The 21,998-nt window shown below is 31.7% G+C and overlaps 1 protein-coding gene across 1 annotated transcript; it reads left to right on the plus strand.

Moving 5' to 3' along the window:
• The first annotated feature begins 5,532 nt into the window (after positions 1–5,532).
• On the plus strand, positions 5,533–7,347 carry LOC141699711 (uncharacterized). The gene is made up of 3 exons (XM_074503563.1): positions 5,533–5,644; positions 5,804–6,411; positions 6,874–7,347. The coding sequence occupies exons 1-3, from the start codon at positions 5,533–5,535 to the stop codon at positions 7,345–7,347; spliced, it is 1,194 nt and encodes a 397-aa protein (XP_074359664.1).
• Positions 7,348–21,998: the final 14,651 nt, after the last annotated feature.

Raw genomic sequence — 21,998 nt, forward strand, 5'->3', positions numbered from 1 at the left:
AAAGCAATAAATTAAATTAAAATTAATTTTTTATTTAAACTAATTTTAAATTTCTGACAAAACAATTTTTAAGGATGGGCAACATTGTGGATTTGATCATTCAAAAAATCAATCACCCAATCAAACTGATTGTACGAAGGCAGTTAGTAGATTATCTAAATAAAAACCAACATAATTAGTATATTATTTATACTTATTTTAAATTATTTTTTACCTAAACTAATTTTCAAATTTGTCGCAACAAAATGAATTACATAAAAAATTGTGCATATAAAAATAAGGGATTTGGAGTGGATATGGATTTGGAAAGGGTAATGAGCCTCCTTCTTCATCAGCAAAACAAGTAAACAAATAAATTATAATAAATCATTTTGACTCGTGTATCTTTAACTAAATTAAAACAACACATTAAATTAAAATTACTTTTTTATTTAAACTAATTTTAAATTTCTGACAAAAATAAAAATTATAATTATTATTCATACAATGAAAAGGAATGTGTAGTGGATCAGCCTCAGGCAGGTACATTAAATTAAAATTAATTTTTTATTTAAACTAATTTTAAATTTCTAAAAAAAATAAAAATTATAATTAGTATTCATACAATGAAAATGAATGTGTAATGGATAAGCCTCAGGACAAGGTATATTTTGGTTAGGCCCACCATTGGCTTGAAATCCAGTACATTATGAGGATGGGCAATATTGTGTATTTGATCATTTAAAAAATTATTTACCCAATTGTATGAAGACAGTTGTAGATTATCTAAATTAAAATAGACACAATTAGTAAATTTGTAATATTAATTTTAAATTATTTTTTTAACTAGACTAATTTCAAATTTGTCACAGAAAATGAAGGACATAAAAAATTATATTTACCAAAATAAGGATTTGCACTGGATTTGGATTTGGAACTCGCACATGAACTTCATTTACCTTTTTTTTTGAAAGCAACTTCATTCACCTTAATCAGCGGTGCATGCTCATTCGGCCCAATAAAAAATTAATGGCTCATCAGCTAAACAAGTAAACAAAACAAATTATATTACATAATTTTGAGCCATGTATCTTTAACTAAATTAAAACAACACATTTAATTAAAATTAACTGTTTAATTAAACTAATTTTAAATTTCTTACAAAAAATAAAATATAAATTATAATGTATACAATGATGAGGAATGTGTAGTGGGTCGGTCCAGGTAAATTTTGGTTAGGCCCTACATTTGATTGAAAATAATTTCCATTATCGAGATGTGCAACATTGTGGATTTCCATCATTCAAAATATAATTCATCCAATAAAATCCATTGTATGAAGGCAATTGTAAATTATCTAAACTAAAACATAAGCAATTAGTAAATTATATAGTTGTCACAAAAAAATGAATTACACAAAAAAAATTGTGCATAACAAATTTGTGAAACATGCACCACTGGATTTGGATGTGGAATAGGGTCATGAGCATGAAACTTCATTCACCTTAATCAGTGATGCTGATGTAAATTTTTTTTTTACATGGGCGCTAAGAGCAACCATGTCTAAGAGGCCGTCTCTATTCTACTTTTTTTAGTAGTGATTATACTTATTATAATTATTATATAAAAATTAACTATATATAAAATTCTATTGAATTAAACAGGTTAAAATTGAATAGTATTTTTAAAGAAAAAATGAATACTAAGTTCAATATTACATGAATTTAAGAAAATTCACTTAAAAATGACTAAGATGAAGGTATATTTAGAAAAATATAATGTTTACTTAAAATAAAAAATTATAATTAGCTTACCTCGTTTGTTATTTATTTGAGGCAATTATGGAATATTTAATATTTAATATAATTTACAGTATTCATTTTAAGAAGATTTTTTTTATAAAATTATGTTATATATGTATATATGTATATATATAACTTTGATTTGTAGCTTTCTATGTTCTTCCGTAATTTTCATTTCTTATTGTTTAGATTTTATATTTTTTTCTAGGTTTATCTTTTTGTGCTCTTCCCATTATTTTTGATTTATTCATATTACTATATCTCACATACTTTGAATGTTATATTGAGTTTTTCAGTATATATATAAATATATAAATATTTTACTATATATATATTATTTATAAATATATTTATATATATAATATTTATAGGGGGCTGTTTAAATAGAAAATATCTTAAAATTAAAACTAGAAACAACACTTTAAAAGCCTAACCCACTTCCAACATCACCTACACACAAGCTGGTTCTCTATCACATTCTTTACTCTCCATTACAACTAATCAACCACCACCTCCAATCTACCTCAACCCACCACTACATCTATCTCCACGTGCCATCATTATATATCACTAAATTCTTCGATTTCTACAATCAACAACCTTCAAACATTATTTATATTATATAAATAAATAGCTTGTATAACTGGAAAATGATTAAGATGATCAAAGTTGGAAATACATAACAAGGGTGTTGGTGTTTGGGGTCTATTGAAGTGATTACTCTAAAATACAAGAAATTATGTATTGATCAAATATAAAATTATTGAACAATCACCGATAACGACCATCAATTTCCAATAAAAATGAAACAGTTTACCTTCTAATTAAGACCCTGAGAAAATGAAAGAGTTTGATGGAAATTATGCTTTGCTAAAAAAATAAGAAATGTCCACATTTCGGTTTCCCTTAAATATGTCTGATGATGAACCTCTCTCCATTCATACTACAAGTAAACTAGTGTACATATTAAAATCTGTTTTCACACAAAAATTTATTCTTTTAATTCTATTTTTATTTGTGGACCAATGTATAATAAATTATAGTGAAGTTTTGTTTTATGACAATAGAAATGTATTGATCATCGGTACACTTTTGATATAATAAGTTAGCTAGTATCATTATAAAGACCTTGCTCACATGTGTAGCATTTTTTTGTAATACACTTTTTGTTGTGCACACACCTCCCACGGGAGGAAATTCAATCAATTTACTATAATTTGTAGTCAAGATATTGTTATTCGATTTTCTCAATGTAATGTTCATATTTTATTAGTTGTTAAGAGAAGCCCACTCTAGATGAGTATTGAGTCTATGTCGGCATTTGGCTCTATGTCGGCATTTGGCCCATTCCCCAGAATCCAGACGTTTAAACGTTGTTCTCAGGAAAAAGGGTTCAGGTGAAGGATCGGCAATAACTTTAATTGTTGACTTTGTGAATGTTGTTGAGAATACACGCACCTTGCAACCTAATGACCCAAAAATTCTTTTAGATGATATGGTGGAAATCCTTCATAAATTGGAATATAATGGGTTTGATGTCAATGTAGTATGTGAGCATGTAGTGCAATTGCTATCAATAAAGGATAAGCGGGAAGAACATAAAGCTAAGGCAAAGAAACCTACTGATCAGATCGAGGAAGCGGAAGAAAAAATTAAAGATTTGAATAATCGCATACGTTTACTACAAGATTAGCTTACCTTGCTTTGTCAATTAAAGAGGAAAATAATTCAACTGTTGCTCATCTGAAATAAGACAGATAGAGAATGACTATCTCTGTATGACCGCATTATGCATGTTTTTCCTTTTTTGGGGATTCTCAATCATTCATAAATTATTTCTTTCATTATATTGGTTAGTTTCACAATAAAGTCAGTATGTGACACTAACCAATAAGATGAAAGAAATATATTATGAATTATTGAGAGTCCCCTAAAATAAAAACATGCATAATCCCCTCATACGGAGATAGTCCTTCTCTATCTGTCTTATTTTAGATGAGCGACAGTTGAATCTTTCTGCTCTTTAGTTTACAAAACCAAGGCAAGCTCTTCTTGTAGTAAACCTATGCGATTATTCAAATCATTGATTTTTTCTTCCTCTTCCTCAATCTGACTTATAGCTTCCTTTACCTTAATTTTAAATTCATCCTGCTTGTCCTTTATTGATAGCAATTGCGCTACACGATAACCTACTACATTGACTTGAAACCCATTATATTCCAATTCATGAAGGATTTCCACCATATCCTCTAAAAATTTTTTTGGGTCATCAGGTTGCAAGATGCATGTCTTCTCAATAACATTGACAAAGCCAACCATTAAATTTATTGTCGAACCTTCACGAGAACCCTCTTTTTCCGAGAACAAGGTTTGAAAGCATGGATTTTGGGGGGAGGGCAAATGCCTACATAAACTCAATACTCTTTCAGAGTGGGCTTTTCTTAATAAATGGTAAAATATGATCATTATATTGAGAGGATCGGATAACAATATCTTGAATACAATTTGTAGTGCATTGATTAACTTTCCTCCCTCGTAAGGTGCCTACATCAGCAAAAAGTGTATTGCAAAAAACAGCTACACATGTAAGCAAGGCCTTCAATATTACACCAGCTAACTTATTATATCAAAATTCTACGGAGGATCAATATATTGTGATGGTAAGAAAACAAAATATTGACTCAGTTTATTGTACATTGGTCCATAAATAAAAATTGAATAAAAAGTAATAACATTTCGTGTGAAAACGAATTTTAATATGTACACTAGCTTACTTGTAATCAGTGACGAGGCTAGTTGGGGTCATGCAGGGTCCTTTGACCCATTACACTAAAATTTTATTATTAAATTTTATATATTAAAAGATAAATAATAAGGTTTTGTACTGTGACCCCAATAACTAAAGAGACCAGGTCATCTGTCACTAACCAATTGATCTGGTCATCTGTATTCTACTTTACCGCACAACTGCCCCAACAACACGATAAATCCTACAAGATGATAACATAAGTTACTATCCCCACAAAAATAAATAAGGCATCAGTGTTCACCATTTTCAATATTTATATTCTCTCTACTAGGTTTATTTAAGTTATAATATTTTATACTCATAAATTATAACGTGTGTTTGCAGGAAAATGTTAAAATTTTCTGATAAAGTTAAAAGGCCATTGATTTTGGAAGGCAATAATGGGTCAAATGGAGAACCAGAATGTAAAATTAGCAAAGCTGGATTGAAAAAAAAGAAAGTTCAAAATGATATGGAGGTAAATTATGAGGATATAGTCCGGGACTCTGAAAATCTATTGAAGAACTTGATTCTCCAATTCGAGATGAGGTGAGAAGACCTTACATTCTTGTTGGACCTTGTCAACCATTAGCATAAAATTTTCCATCGACTATCATTTCAGGAAAAAATAGATGTTTCCAAAAGAGTTGGTTTGAAACATGTCATTGGTTGGAATATAGTGAGTCAAAAGATGCTGCATTTTGTTTTTTATGCTATCTATTTAGAGGAAACAAGGAATGAATAGTATTTGGTGTTGCAGTTTTTATGAAAAAAGGGTTTCGAAATTGGAAGAGGGCATTAAAAAGATTTAAAGACCATGTTGGAGAGTTAAGGAGTGCTGATCGTGACTGCGAAACACAATATTTTGCTTATATAGATCAAAGGCAAAGTATAGTACACAGTGTCTCAGATGCAAAAGGTAGATTGGACGGGCTTACAGAACTCGATTAACAGCAAGTGTCGATGTTGTCCGTTTACTTCTTAGAAGTGGTTAAGCTTTTCGCGGGAATGATGAGTCGGAACATTCATCCTATAATGGTAATTTCTTGGAAATTCTACATTGGTATAGTGAATGGTCTCCTGAAGTACAAAAATGTATGCCTAAAAAATGCTCCAAGAAATAATCAACTCACTTCCTCCGACATTCAGAAAGACATTGTTAGTGCTTGCACATAATAAACTATTAAAGTTATCATCCACGATATTTGAAATTGTGTGTTTTCTATATTGATAGATGTTGCGTGTGATAGTTCAGTGAATGAACAAATGCCTTTTGTTTTACGATATGTGGATATGTTCGGTGAGGTACTCGAATATTTTATTGGAGTGACACATGTTAGTGACACATCTACAATATCTTTGAAACTTGCCGTTGAGAATGTTTTGACAAAACATGGTCTATCAATTTCAAAAGTTAGAGGACAAGGATATGATGGAGCTTTAAATATGAGAGAAGAGCTTAATGGAATGAAGACACTTATTTTGAAGGAAATTCCCAGCGCAGGGTATGTTCATTATTTTTCTCACCAACTTCAACTAGTTGTGGTATCTGTTGCAAAAGAGATTCAATTCATGGGTCAATTTTTTGACTATGTTTCCATGATTGTTAATATGGTTGGTGCTTCTTTTAAGAGAAATGATGCTCTTAGACAAAAACAACAAGATCACATTGTTCAAAATTTAGAAAAGTCTGAGAAAACAACTGGAACACGAATGTATCAGGAAATAAGTTTGGCTAGACCGGGTGAAACACGTTGGGGATCATATTATAAAACCATAATTCCTATATTGGCTATGTGGTCTACAGTATTGGAAGTTCTTGGAGATGTAGATAATGATTGTGTTTGTTAGAAATAATGTGGTACAGTTCTTGGCTTGGTTGACAAAATGGAGAGCTACAAATTCATATTTATAGCTCACTTGATGAGAGATATTTTGGGCTTAACCTTAGAGTTATCTTATTTTCTTCAACAGAAAAAACTGAATATTGTATCTTCCATTGGTTTGGTTGACACAACAAAAATACGATTACAAAAAATGAGAGATGATGGCTGAGATAATTTTTTGGAAGCTATTAAATTATTTTGCTTGAAATATAATATGTGCATCATCAATATGGAAGACCGTGTTCCTAGTCGCCTTCGAGCTCAAACTGCCCCAACTTACCACCATTATTTTTATGTTGACATTTTTTGTCAGTTATCATTTATTTCACTCTTGTATGAGTATTTTTATATATATAGTGACTTATTAATGTGCATATCATGTCTTGATCCTAGAAATTCATTTGATAAATTTATTCAGTCAATGTTACTTCACCTTGATGAACTATATCCAGACGATTTCTCTTCCTCAGATATGATGCAATTGAACGAGCAACTCAAGGTTTACATAATTGAATTGCGGCGAAAGAAACATTTTCCTAATCTCGATGGTATTGGAGTTCTCGCCAAAAAAATGGCTGAGTTAGATTTTCATCGTGCATTTCATTTGGTGTATCGACTAATGGAGTTGGCTTTGGTTCTACCGGTTGCAACGACTAGTGTTGACAGGACTTTTTTGGCTATGAAAATCATTAAAACCGATTTGCGTAATAAGATTGATGATGATTTTCTTAATGACTGCATGGTCTGCTATATTAAGAAAGAAATATTTCTTCAAGCAGATAATGAAGTTATATTGGATCATTTTGAGAAGATAAAAACCCGTAGAAATTTGTTGCCAGAAAAAAAAATAGTGGCTCTTTTTATGAACATTGTAAAATTTAATTTCTATTAAATACTACTAGAATCTTTTTTAGTTATAATTATGTTGTGCCCCCAATTTAATATAATCCTTGCTTCGTCACTGCTTGTAGTATGAGAAGCAGTCTTTATAGCTTCAAACAGTATGGAGAGAGATCGTGGTGGGACATATTTAAGGGAAACCAAAATGCGGACATTTCTTACTCTTTTAGCAAAGAATCATTTCCATCAAACTCTCTTATTTTTATAGCACCACGGTCTTAATTAGGAGGTAGACAAATAGTTTTAATTTAAATAAAAACTAAACAAAAATGACGGCTTACCAACAAAGAGTTAACAATAAGTTCTATATGAACACTAACTTGTTCAAATCTTGAGTGTTTCAAACCATTTGGAGAGAGGGTCATCATCAAGCAATTTTAATGGTGGTACAAGGAGGGTGGACTTTTCCTCTTCTTTCATAAATATTTTTCCTAAAGAGCATGCACAATTATTATGAGGTAAAATAGATGCTAGATGACTAGGTAACTAATGATGGTGGTAAGTTTTACCAAATACACTTTTTGTACCTTGAGTTGCACACAGGTCTATATGGGCTTCTTCTTCTTCCTTTTTTTAAACATATATTTTCTTCTTTTTCAACTATACTTTATTCTATAATAAACATCTAGTTTTTTTTCTAAAAAAATATTGGGATTATAATAAAAAATTATATTAATTTTGAAATTTGAGTGAATTAGGCAATTTTTAAAACATAAATTGTGCCTTGGCTTATGTGTTGGTAGGTTCAACACATAAGAGCATTGAGAAATAAATAAATATATAACTCAATATCTAAAAAATGTTTAGAGCTTATGTCGGGATTTATATAGAAAATTATATAGACGGTATATATAACTCAATATCTATTTAAGAGCATTGAGAAATAAATAAATATATATGTGTGTGTATATGTATGTGTGTGTATTTATGTGTTACTCTAATTTCTAATTATCATATCATAGATGTCAATACATCAAATTGAACAAAATAAAAATAATAAGTTATGAAATAATGTACAAAGTGAAAATATTATATGTAGATCATGAGCGCGTTAAATTTCACCAATTACAAATAAACAAGTTATGAAATAAAGTTGAAAGTGAAAATTGTACCTGAGATCTTATAGCAGACATGGACAGTGGTGTTGAAATTGGGGTAAATATGCAGGGGAGTTTTGTTTTTAGGGAGGGTGTGTGTTCTGATGGTGAGATCTTTTAGTAGACATGGACAATGGTGTTGAAATTGGGGTAAATGTACAAGGGAGATTTATTTTTGGGGAGGGTTTGTGTTGGTGAGGGAGAGAGGCGCACTAGAATGACACATGTGATAATGTGTGTTTGTAAACATACCATAGAATTTATATGCAAACATAATCTTTTTCTTTTTCTAAAATAAAAAAGGAACATTATACGTATTATAATTATTATACAAAAATTAACTATGTATAAAATTCTAATGAATTAAACACATTAATATTGAATAGTATTTTTAAAGAATAAATGAATATACTAAGTTCAATATTACATGAATTTAAGAAAATTTACTTAAAAATGACTAAGATGAAGTTATAGTTAGAAAAATATAATGTTTACTTAAAATAAAAAAAAATTATAATTAGGTTACCTCGTTTGTTATTTACTTGAGGCAATTATGGAATATTTAATATTTAATATAATTTACAGTATCCATTTTAAGAAGATTTTTTTATAACATTATATTATATATGTATATATATAAATATTTATATATGTATATATTTAAATATTTATATATGTATATATATTACTTTGATTTATAGCTTTTTAAGTTCTTCCATAATTAGAATAGGGAAAAAACTTGCCTTTCACTCGATTTACTCCAAATATGTCACCTTCGTCTATCACCGGCTTAATCTGCCTTGCTGGCTTGACTTCTATAAAAGAAATAGACTGATTTAGTCATCTCGTGTCTCAATCGCCTCTCAAACCAACTTCACGTAGCTCATATTGTCTACCCATACGCGTATTATTGACTCGTATATTATTTATTTACAAGAAAGACTCGATTAACCATATAATACATATAAGAATATAAGCCACATAATCATTTTTATGTTTAAAATAATTTTTATAATCAAAATCGACTCGCTGTTCACTTAACTGATCCTTATCTGGCTCGTTTCCTATTTTTCGGGATTGATTGAGCTCGTCTCTGCACGCGATTCAGCTTAAAATCAAATAAATATCAAATTTCAACTAGTTTCTAGAAGAAATTAGATTTTAATATTATTTTTAATGAAAATTATTCATTTTTCTGAGTCAAAGGGCTTTCTTTCGTTCGAATCAGATAAACGGCCTAATTAATATCAATCAAACACACATAAATCAATTTATCATTCAATATAAATATTTATTACTAATTATTAAACCCTAAAAATATTTTTAAATAATTATTAAATAATTATTTGGGAAAAATCAGAATAAAATAATTTTTCTATAATTTTTGGAATTAAAATGAATTTATTATGATTTATTAAAAATTATTTGATTAATTATCTAAATAATTAATCTTTTTAAATAATTTATAAATAATAAATAAATAATAAATAATTAAGAAAATAATTAAATCACATTTTTAGAAAATATTTTAGAATTATTTATAATATAAATCAATTAATTAAATAATTTAATAATTAATTTATAAAATAAAAAACTGATTTTTATAATTAATAAAAATAAAAATAAAAATTATTTTCAAGAAACACTTGTCAGAAAAAAAATATCTGACAAAACCGGGTTGACAACCGGGTCAACCGGGTCGATTTCCGCGTCATGAAGAACATGACCGGAAATTACCCAGAATCCGGCCACTGGCCAGCATTCCGGCCAACCAAAATCAGGCCAAAACAACATCGTTTGGTATGGTTTTTGAGTCCAAATCATTCCATGCTTTTATAATCTCACTCAATCAAAAGGCCAATAATATCTCTCCTAATTATAGGAGGGTTAAATCCTTTATCTATCATTCATATTTCTCATACGACTCATGATATAACCGATGTCCACTTTTATCATCACCCGATCAAAAGTAACTTTTAATGTAGTCAAAGTATATTAATCCTCGTATAGAAATATAATGATTTCAAGTCAAAGGATCGTTACACCATTATCACTGTGAGTCTTTCTTATGACTTTATTAAACATGAAGAATCTCACTGTGGGTCTGTCCAATACCATGTACTCTCACATGTACCTAAGTATTGACTTTAGTATCCCCATACTTATAACCAATGAGATGTGGTTATCTTTTCAAATAACATACTAGTCTATCTATGTATTATTATTGTCCTATATAATAATACTCGACTAGGGACCTTTAAGAATATGATATATTAGATAATCTCAAGTTCAAGTCATGTACTTAAACTATACAATTTGTATCATGATTCTAAGGACATTTATTATGCTAACAAAATATCGCAGTAATTAAGGTCATAATAAATACATTTATTGAATGATCAACTGACATAAAGATAAAAGAATAATGTATTGCCTCTAGGGCACCTACACTAACAATCTCCCACTTGCACTAGAGCCAATCACCCATATATCTAATACCCATGGAACTAGTGTGACCATCGTGCTTCTGCTGCGACAAGCCTTTGGTCAATGGGTCTGCAATGTTATCATTTGTGTGCACTTTACATATGTGTATATCACCCCTTTCATTAATCTCTCGAATAAGGTGAAATCTCCTGAGTATATATTTAGCCCGGGAGTGTGATCTAGGTTCTTTAGCCTGTGCAATGGCTCCATTATTATCGCAGTATAGATCAATGGGATCTGCGATCGATGGAACCACTCCCAAACCAGAAATGAACTTTCGAATCCAAACGGCCTCCTTAGCTGCTTCACAAGCTGCAATGTACTCAGCCTCCATTGTAGAATCAGCTACTGTTTCTTGCTTTGAACTCTTCCAGCTTACAGCACCTCCGTTTAGACAAAACACAAAACCAGACTGTGATATAGTATCATCTCTGTATGTTTGGAAACTTGCATCAGTGTAACCTTTTACAACGAGTTTCTCTTCTCCTCCATACACCAAGAATGAATCTTTAGTTCTTTTCAGGTACTTAAGAATATTCTTAACTGCCGTCCAGTGACCTTCACCCGGATTAGACTGGTATCTGCTCGTCATGCTCAAAGCATACGAGACATCTGGGCGAGTACATACCATTGCATACATGATAGATCCAATTACTGAAGCATATGGAACTTTATTCATGTGGTCCTTCTCATCCAATGATTTCGGACACTGGTCCTTAGAGATCGTTATCCCTTGAGACACGGGGACATCCCCTTTTTGTATTTTGCATTCCAAAACGATGCAAAACCTTATCAATGTATGTGCTCTGACTTAGACCGATCATCCTTCTAGATCTTTCTCTATAGATCCTTATTCCTAGAATGTAGGATGCCTCTCCTAAGTCTTTAATGGAGAAATTGCTCCCTAACCAAGTCTTAACAACCTTTAGAGAAGGTATGTCATTCCCCATTAGTAGTATATCATCAACATATAGTACTATGAATGCCACATAGCTCCCACTAACCTTCCTGTAAACACACGGTTCATCTTCATTTTGAACAAAGCCATACTCTGTGACTATTTCATCAAAACGGATATTCCATCTCTTAGAGGATTGCTTCAATCCATAAATGGATCGACGCAATTTACATACCTTGCCAGCATTCCTTGGATCGACAAAACCCTCAGGTTGTGTCATGTACACATTCTCTTCAAGGCTTCCATTAAGGAAAGTTGTTTTGACATCCATTTGCCAGATTTCATAATCATGGAATGCTGCAATGGCAAGTAAAATCCTTATAGACTTGACCATAGCCACTGGTGAGAAAGTTTCATCATAGTCAATACCATGAATTTGTTTGAAACCTTTTGCAACCAGCCCAGCTTTATAGGTCTGAACATTTCCATCCATGCCCTTTTTCTTCTTAAAAACCCATTTGCACCCTATGGGTTTTACCCCTTCAGGTGGATCAACCAAAGTCCATACTTGGTTTTCGTACATGGAATCTATCTCAGATTTCATGGCTTCAAGCCATCTTTTAGAGTCTGGACTGTTCATAGCATCTTGGTATGTGAGAGGCTCATCTTCATCTATGAGCATCAAATCACCACACTGAATCATGAGAAATCCATATCTCTCTGGCTCATGGCGAAATCTACCAGATCTACGAACAACCTGTGTTTGTTGAGCATTATCATTATTCTGCTCTTGTTCCACTTCAGGTTTAATGTTATTTTGCGGTTCTCGATCTTCATCGAGATCTATAGTTCTCCCACTATTTCTTTTAGAAACAAAATCTCTTTCCATGAAGACAGCATCTCGAGCAATAAACACTTTCTGCTCAGAAGGACTATAAAAATAATACGCCTTTGTTTTATTAGGGTATCCTACAAAAATGCACTCTTCGGATTTAGGTCCAAGCTTGTCAGATTATTGACGTTTCACAAACGCCTTACATCCCCAAACTTTCATAAAGTTCATGCCTGACCGTTTCTCTTTCCATATCTCATATGGAGTCTTTTGAACCTTCTTAGTAGGAACACGGTTAAGTGTGAAAGCCGCTGTTTCTAGAGCGTAACCCCAGAAACTAATTGGAAGATCTGCATGACTCATCATCGATCGCACCATGTCTAACAAGGTGCGATTTCTCCTCTCTGAAACTCTATTCCATTGAGGTGTTCCTGGCGGAGTGAGTTGTGATACAATACCACACTCTTTCAAATACTCTCTCAATTCGGTGCTTAAGTATTCACCCCAACGATCGGATCGTAAGATCTTAATACTTGCATCTCCGCCAATTTGCTTCTCTACTTCAACCTTGTATTCTTTAAATTTTTCAAAAGAATCGGATTTGTTCTTCATAAGATATACATATCCATATCTACTGAAATCATCAGTAAATGTTATAAAGTAGTAGTAGCCTCCTCTAGCCATTACACGCATTAGGCCACATACATCACTATGTATTAGCTCCAGACGTTTAGTGGCCCTTTGACCCTTACCAGTGAAAGGGGCTTTAGTCATCTTACCAAGCAAACAAGATTCGCATTCTTCGTATGATTCAAAATCAAACTTATCCAAGTATCCATCCTTATGTAATTTGGATATGCGTTTCTCATTTATGTGGTCCTAGACGACAATGCCAGAGGTATGTTTGATTTGAGTCATTCATTTTAAGTCGCTTATTTTCTATATTACAGACAGGGTTATCTAAATCAAGAACATATAAACCATTAAATAAACGCGCAACACCATAGGTTAAATCATTCAAAGCAAAAGAGCAACTGTTGTTCTTTATTGTAAATGAAAAACCTTTCTTATCCAAACAAGAAACAGAAATAATGTTTCTGCGAATCGCAGGCACGTAAAAACAGTCTTCTAGTTCTAAAACAAGCCCAGAGGGCATAGATAAATAATAAGTCTCTACAGCTAAAGCAACAACTTTTGCTCCATTGCCTACTCTTAGGTCCACTTCTCCCTTAGCCAAAGTTCTACTTCTCTGCAGGCCCTGCACATTTATACAAATGTGAGAAGCACATCCAGTATCAAATACCCAAGATGTAGAAATAGACAAATTGACTTCTATAACATAAATACCTGATCCAGAAATCTGAACTGCTTTCTTTTTCTTTAGATCCTCCAAGTAAATTGGACAGTTTCTCTTCCAGTGACCATCTTTCTTACAGTAGTGACATTCACCCTTGGCCACACCACCTTTAGGCTTTAAAGCCTGTTTGGGACCTGACTTTGGCTTGGGTGTAGAATCAGATCCAATCTTCTTCTTACCCTTCCATTTGCCCTTCCCTTTGGCCTTACCTTTATTTCACACCATCAGTATGAGAGCAGGTTCAGCTGTCTTCATGTTGGTCTCATATGTTCTCAACATATGCAACAATTCAGTAGGTGTTTTGTCAAATTCATTCATATTGTAGTTCACAACAAACTGAGTGAATTTGTTGTTCAAAGAATTCATGATTAGGTCAATACCAGTTTCCGGACCAATCGGGAAACCCAAAGTTTCAAGGTACTCAATGTAACCAATCATCTTCAGAACATGTGGGCCAACTGGTTCACTCGCCCCTTGTTTGCAATTAAAAAGTGACTTACTCATGTTGAACCTTTCTTGACGAGTTTGGCTTGCAAACATGCTTTGTAAGTGCTCATTGATAGTATATGCATCAATATGCACATGCTGTCTTTGAAGCTCAGCACTCATAGTTGCCAACATAAGACATGCAACATCATTTGCATCATTCTCATCCCTTGTGCGTGTTGCTCGTTCATCAGCAGTAGCACCCTCTGGAAGGGGGGCCTGGAGGAGGAATATCAATGACATGAAGCTTGCGCTCCTACCTGAGGACAATCCTCAAATTTCTCTGCCAGTCTAGGAAGTTGTTTCCTCCTGTCAGCTTATCCTTCTCAAGGATTGAACGTACGGATAGTGTGTTTGTGTTGTTTGCCATTACTCAGTATCTACAATAATAAAAGCGCAAAATAAACATTAGATTGTCTGAGTTAAAATTTTATGTTCATATGATTATGATATATTCGTAATATATCTCCCACTATTTTTTTTATCAAATTAATAGCCCTAACTATTAATTCGGAAAGTATATCCCATAAATCTTTCTAGTGAGCCAAGATCAATATTTCCTCATGTTCTAAGTCAACCACTGGTATCCTTAAAACATGATTATTTAGGTAGACAACAGTTGTCAATTATATCATATATAATTCTTGGATAATTTGGTGAACAACAATTGATCTTATCTATCTAATAGATTTTTAACCAAACTCTATGCTTCTAAGTTCATAATAGTTGAATATAACCGTTTATATTCACCTTATTATGATGACTCAGTTAAGTTAGACCCAATGATACAACGTCCGAATATAACCGTTTATATTCGTTGCATTTCACCATGATATATAGGAGTCCCCTGCCACTGACAGCCCTTCCCCTTATCGATCTAGGATTTAATGAGTGTTCATTCATTGGAAAGCATCTGATTAAAACTTAATATTTTTACTTAGGGATTTTTAATTTAGAACGATCATGATCTCATCATAAAGAGATTCCCAATTTTTCCTTTAATAAAATACTTCAAATCAATACTCGTCAATGGTTTGATTTCCAGGTAGTGGTGGAGTCACATCGGTCTCGCTTAAAACCCACAGCCTTACAAGTTCTATGAACCCGTTGTTGACAAAATTGCCCCATGTCAGAAATAAAGAAAATTCGTATTTTATTCCGTGTTTCATAAACACGAGAATCTCATCATCGTTTGTTAATTTTAAATCTTGAGTCATTACAGATTTTATCTTGTTTAAAGGCATGGCATGGGTGATGTATCTAATACATAAATGCATCATTAATCTAATTAAAACATGCATTTTCTACTCTACACATACTATTTATACATCATATGAAAAGTACGTAAAGTAAACGTGCAATAGTTATGGCCCAATCCTATGTGATCTATTCAGGCTAATGAAAAGATCAAGGTCAATCTATGGTGTAAAAATAACTATTACATATGTCTTCTCTATTGCTTCCATTATCTCCTTGGCCTCCATAGGATGCCTTCTCTTTCCCTTGTCCTTCTTGGATGTTACATTAAGAATTATATTAATGAACTTACAAAAGAACTCGAGTGACATTCGAGATAAAACAACTACATATAGAAAACGACATGCAAGTCATATTTATTACAAACCAAAAGAATAAACCATTACAACTAAGGTCTTAAGGCCATAACTATGCACCATGCTCAAGTAACCATTAAAGAACATGATAGATCATATAAAGATGACATACTATTTATCACTTATCATGATCCAATCAAGAATAATAAATAAGTAAAGCATATGTCATAAGCATAAATTAAAAACGAAACCCTAAGGACGCGGATCGACCTAAGCATATGGCGGAAATTTTTGCAAAATCAAGTATCAGAATACTAGAAAAACATGTATCAGAATACTATTCCAGAAGCATGTATCAGAATACTATTCCAGAAGCATGTATCAGTATACACACGATCCATATCCCAGTTACCAAAAACGTGTATCAGTATACATATTTTAAGATATCGCATACATATGAGTTATGGCAGATCTTAAACATACTAGTATCATCATATAGATCATTAACAGATTCATCATATCATTCATATAACATAACTGTTATCATGGCAGACTCATATAACATAACTGTTATCATGGCAGACTCATCACACATGCATACTTGTAAAAATACAGTAAACACGTAACCAAATCAGCCCCTTATACACGTAGCTCTGATGCCATTGATGTACTAGCCTCCTTCTTGATGATCTGAATTGCCTCTGCCTCTCTTTTCTGCTAGGGTTTTCTTAAAAAACGCACAAGCCTCTTTAACCTCTCATTATCTATTTATAATGACTGATTAAAAAGGCCCATAATAGCAAAGCCCAACCCTAGTAGGTATTGGATTAAATAATAAAAACGAATTTCTATTATTTAATTAATAACTAAGTCATACTTAATTATTATGGGAAAAAACATTCCTTTTAATTCGAATTTATATTATCTCAATTAAGTCTTACTTAATTATAATAAAATTCAAATAATCATCAATTAATTTAAATCCATAATTTAAATTAACTATTCCATTAAGTGCTCTATTTGTGCGACCCTATAGGCTATTATTTAATTGGCAATAATTTTATTCTCTAATAAAATTATAAACAATTAGCGGTATCTAGTAATACATCATTGTTACCCAATTAAACAATAATTAAATCGTGATTAGATAAAACCTTTCGTGATTAATATTTTTCGTGTAATATAATCCCTTTAACCATACATATTATAGATTAAACTCGAGGCATGTATTTAGTCATCATCTTCAACATTTAATCCAGGTTTACTTGATCCATGAGTAGATTATCGAGACAAATCATTATTTGAGCATGGACCATGCTTTTATAATCTCACTCAATCAAGAGGCCAATAATATCTCTCCTAATTATAGGAGGGTTAAATCCTTTATCTATCATTCATATTTCTCATACGACTCATGATATACCCGATGTCCACTTTTATCATCACCCGATCAAAAGTAACTTTTAATGTAGTCAAAGTATATTAATCCTCGTATAGAAATATAATGATTTCAAGCCAAAGGATCGTTACACCATTATCACTGTGAGTCTTTCTTATGACTTTATTAAACATGAAGAATCTCACTGTGGGTCTGTCCAGTACCATGTACTCTCACATGTACCTATGTATTGACTTTAGTATCCCCATACTTATAACCAATGAGATGTGGTTATCTTGTCAAACAACATACTAGTCTATCTGTGTATTATTATTGTCCTATATAATAATACTCGACTAGGGACCTTTAAGAATATGATATATTATATAATCTCAAGTTCAAGTCATGTACTTAAACTATACAATTTGTATCATGATTCTAAGGACATTTATTATGCTAACAAAATATCGCAGTAATTAAGGTCATAATAAATACATTTATTGAATGATCAACTGACATAAAGATAAAAGAATAATGTATTGCCTCTAGGGCACCTACACTAACAGCTTTGGCTTTGTCAATTAAAGAGCACAAAAATTCAACTTTTGCTCATCTGAAATAAGACAGATAGAGAATTACTATCTCCGTATGACCAGATTATGCATATTTTTCCTTTTTTGGGAATTCTCAATCATTCATAACTTATTTATTCCATCTTATTGGTTAGTGTCACAATAAAGTCAGTATGGGACACTGACCAATAAGATGAAAGAAATAGGTTATGAATAATTGAGAGTCCCCAAACAGAAAAACATGCATAATCCACTCATACGGAGATAGTCCTTCTCTATCTGTCTTATTTCAGATGAGCGACATTTAAACCTAAGTGATTATCTAAATCATTGATTTTTTCTTTCTTTTCCTCGATCCGATCTGTAGCTTCCTTTGACTTAGCTCTAAGTTCATCCCGCATCTCCTTTATTGATAGCAATTTCACTACATGATCACCTACTACATTGACATGAAACCCATTATATTCCAATTCATGAAGGATTTCCACCGTATCCTCTAAAATGTTTTTTGGGTCATCAGGTTGTAAGATGCATGTTTTTTGAACAACATTGACAAAGTCAACCATTAAAGTTATCGTCGAACCTTCACGAGAACCGCCTTTTTCTAAGATTAAGGTTTGAAATCGTGGATTTTGGGGAAACATGTCAAATGCCTGCATCAATACTCTTCCAGAGTGGGCTTTTCTTAATAAATGTTAAAATATGATCATTATATTGAGATGATCGGATAACAATATCTTGCCGAAAATATGTAGTGCATTGATTAACTTTCCTCCCTTGTGAGGTGCCTGCATCAACAAAAAGTGTATTACAAAAAACTTCTACACATGTGTGCAAGGCCTTCAATATGATACTAGCTAACTTATTATATCAAAATTCGATGAAATACATTGTGATGGTGAGAAAACAAAATCTTGAGTACAACTTATTGTACATTGGTCCACAAATAAAAATTGAATAAATAAGTAATAACATTTTATGTGAAAACGGTTTTTAATATGTACAGTAGCTTACTTGTAGTATGAGCAGCAGTCTTCATAGCTTTAAACCGTATGGAGAGAGGTCATCGTCTGACATATTTTAGGGAAACCAAAATGCAGACATTTCTTATTCTTTCAGTAAAGCATCATTTTCATCAAACTCTCTTATTTTTCAGCACTAGGGTCTTCATTATGAGGTACACAAATAGTTATTAATTTAAATAAAAGCTAAACAGAAATGACCACTTACCAACAAAGAGTTAACAATAAGTTCTATATGAACACAAACTTACTTGTTAAAACAAGGGTCTTGAGTGTTTCAAACCATTTGGAGAGAGGGTCATGATCGAGCAATTTCAATGGTGGTACAAGGAGGGTGGACTTTTCCCCTTCTTTCATAGAGATTTTTCCTAGACAGCATGCAAAATTATTATGAGGTAATGATTTCAAATCCAGAGGTTAATCGTACTCTGTCAACTTTACATAGTAGCTAATGATAGTGGTAAGTTTTACTACATACATATTTTGTACCTTGAGTTGCAGACAGAGGGTGTATAGGGTTCTTGATGGATTTCTTCTTCTTCCTTTTTTTGAACACACATTTTCTTCGTTTCAACTAGACTTTATTCTACAATAAACGTCTAAATTTTTTTCTAAAAAATTGTTGGGATTATAATAAAAAATTATATTAATTTCGAAATTTGAGTGAATTAGGTACTTTTTAAAACACAAATTGTGCCATGACCTATGTGTTGGTATGTTCGACATTTAATTTATAACTAAAAAATGTATAGAGCTTATACTCGAATTTTAAATAGAAAATTATATAGATGGTATGTATAACTCAATATCTATTTAAAAATATTGAGAAATAAATATATATATATATATATATGTATATATATGTGTGTGTATTTATGTGTTACTCTAATTTCTAATTATCATATCATAGATTTCAATACATAAAATTGAACAAATTAAAATATAACAAGTTATGAAATAATGTACAAAGTGAAAATAATATATGTAGATCATGAGGTCTTTACATTTCACCAATTAAAAATAAACAAGTTATGAAATAAAGTAGAAAGTGAAATTGTATCATTTAGAAGACATGGATAATGGTGTGGAAATTGGGGTAAATGTGTCGGGGACTTTTGTTTTTGGGGAAAGTGTGTGTCGATGAGGGAGAGAGGTGGACGAGAATGACACATCTGTCAATGTGTGTTTATAAACATACCACAAAATTTATATGCGTAAAAAATCTTATTCATTTTATAAAATAGAAAAGGAACATTATACTAATTATAATTATTATATAAAAATTAACTATGTATAAAATTCTAATGGATTAAATAGGGTAAAATTGAATAATATTTTTAAAGAAAAAGATTAATATAGTAAATTGTTGTAGAATGAAGTCTCAGTTCAAAAAGATGAAAATGTGTGTTTAAAAAAAGGAAAGAAGAACCCATCAAGAACCCCACGTATAGACCTTCCATCTACAACTCAAGGGGTAAAACTTAACACCATCATTAGCTACCTCGTCATCTAGCATTTATTTTACCTCATAACAATTTTGCATGTTGTTTAGGAAAAATCTTTATGAAAGAAGAGGAAAAGTCCACCATTGCTAGATGATGAAACTCTCTCCAAATGGTTTGATACACTCAAAACCGCTGTTTTAACAAGTAAGTTAGTATTCATATAGAACAATTTGTTAACTATTTGTTGGACAGTGGTCATTTCTGTTTAATTTTTATTTAAATTGATAGCTATTTGTTTACCTTGTAATTAAGACCCTGGTGCTGAAAAAATGAGAGAGTTGGATGAAAGTGATGCTTTGCACATTTCGGTTTCCCTTAAATATGTCTGATGATGAACCTCTCTCCATGTGGTTTAAACCTATGAAGAGTGCTGCTCATACTACAAGTAACTAGTGTACATATTAAAAATTGTTTTCAAACTAAATGTGATTACTTTTTATTATATTTTTAATTGTGGACCAATGTACATTATATTATAGTGAATTTTTGTTTTATGACCATTGCAATGTATTTATCCTCATTAGACTTTTGATATAATAAGTTAGCTAGTGTCATAATGAAGGCCTTTCTCACATAACAGTTTTTTGTGACACTAGCTAACTTATTATATTAAAATTCTACGGAGGATCAATACATTGTGATGGTGAGAAAACAAAATCTTGACTACAATTATTGTACATTGGTCCACAAATAAAAATTGAATAAAAATAAATTATATTTCATGTGAAAACTGATTTTGATATGTACACTAGCTTATTGTAGTATGAGCCACAGTCTTTATAGCTTTAAACCATATGGAGACAGGTGGTCGTCTAACATATTTTATGGAAACCAAAATGTGGACATTTCTTATTCTTTAGCAAAGCATTATTTCCATCAAACTCTCTTTCTTTTTGAGCACCATGGTCTTAATTAGGAGGTAAACAAATAGTTATTAATTTAAATAAAAACTAAACAAAAATGACCACTTACCAACAAAGAGTTAACAATAAGTTCTATATGAACACTAACTTGTTAAAACTGTAGTCTTTAGTATTTCAAATCATTTGGAGAGGGGTCATAATCGAACAATTTCAATGGTGGTACAAGGAGATGGGACTTTTCCCCTTCTTTCATAAAGATTTTTCCTAAAGAGCATGCAAAATTATTATGAGGTAAAATAGATGCTAGATGACTAGGTAGCTAATGATGGTGGTAAGTTTTACCACATACACATTTTATACCTTGAGTTGCAGACGAGGGCATATACGGGGTTCTTGATGGAGTTCTTCTTCTTCCTTTTTTTTAGCACACATATTCTTCTTTTTCAACTAGACTTTATTCTAGAAAATGCGTATATTTCTTATTCTTTGAGCAAAGCATAATTTCTATCAAGCAACCATGGTCTTAATTAGGAGGTACAAATAGAATTAATTTAAATAAAAACTAAACAAAAATGACCACTTACCAACAAAGA

Source organism: Apium graveolens, unplaced genomic scaffold (genome assembly GCF_009905375.1).
Source record: "Apium graveolens cultivar Ventura unplaced genomic scaffold, ASM990537v1 ctg1122, whole genome shotgun sequence".
In the NCBI taxonomy this organism is placed as follows: domain Eukaryota; kingdom Viridiplantae; phylum Streptophyta; class Magnoliopsida; order Apiales; family Apiaceae; genus Apium; species Apium graveolens.

What these genes read in the sequence shown, in the direction of transcription:
- LOC141699711 (XM_074503563.1), top strand. Translation starts at nt 5,533, where the DNA reads ATGTTGTCCGTTTACTTCTTAGAAGTGGTTAAGCTTTTCGCGGGAATG. An exon ending in CTACATTGGTATAGTGAATG is followed by an intron (nt 5,645 to 5,803) that starts GTCTCCTGAAGT and finishes CTATATTGATAG; the next exon opens with ATGTTGCGTGTGATAGTTCA. An exon ending in GAGATGTAGATAATGATTGT is followed by an intron (nt 6,412 to 6,873) that starts GTTTGTTAGAAA and finishes AAATTTATTCAG; the next exon opens with TCAATGTTACTTCACCTTGA.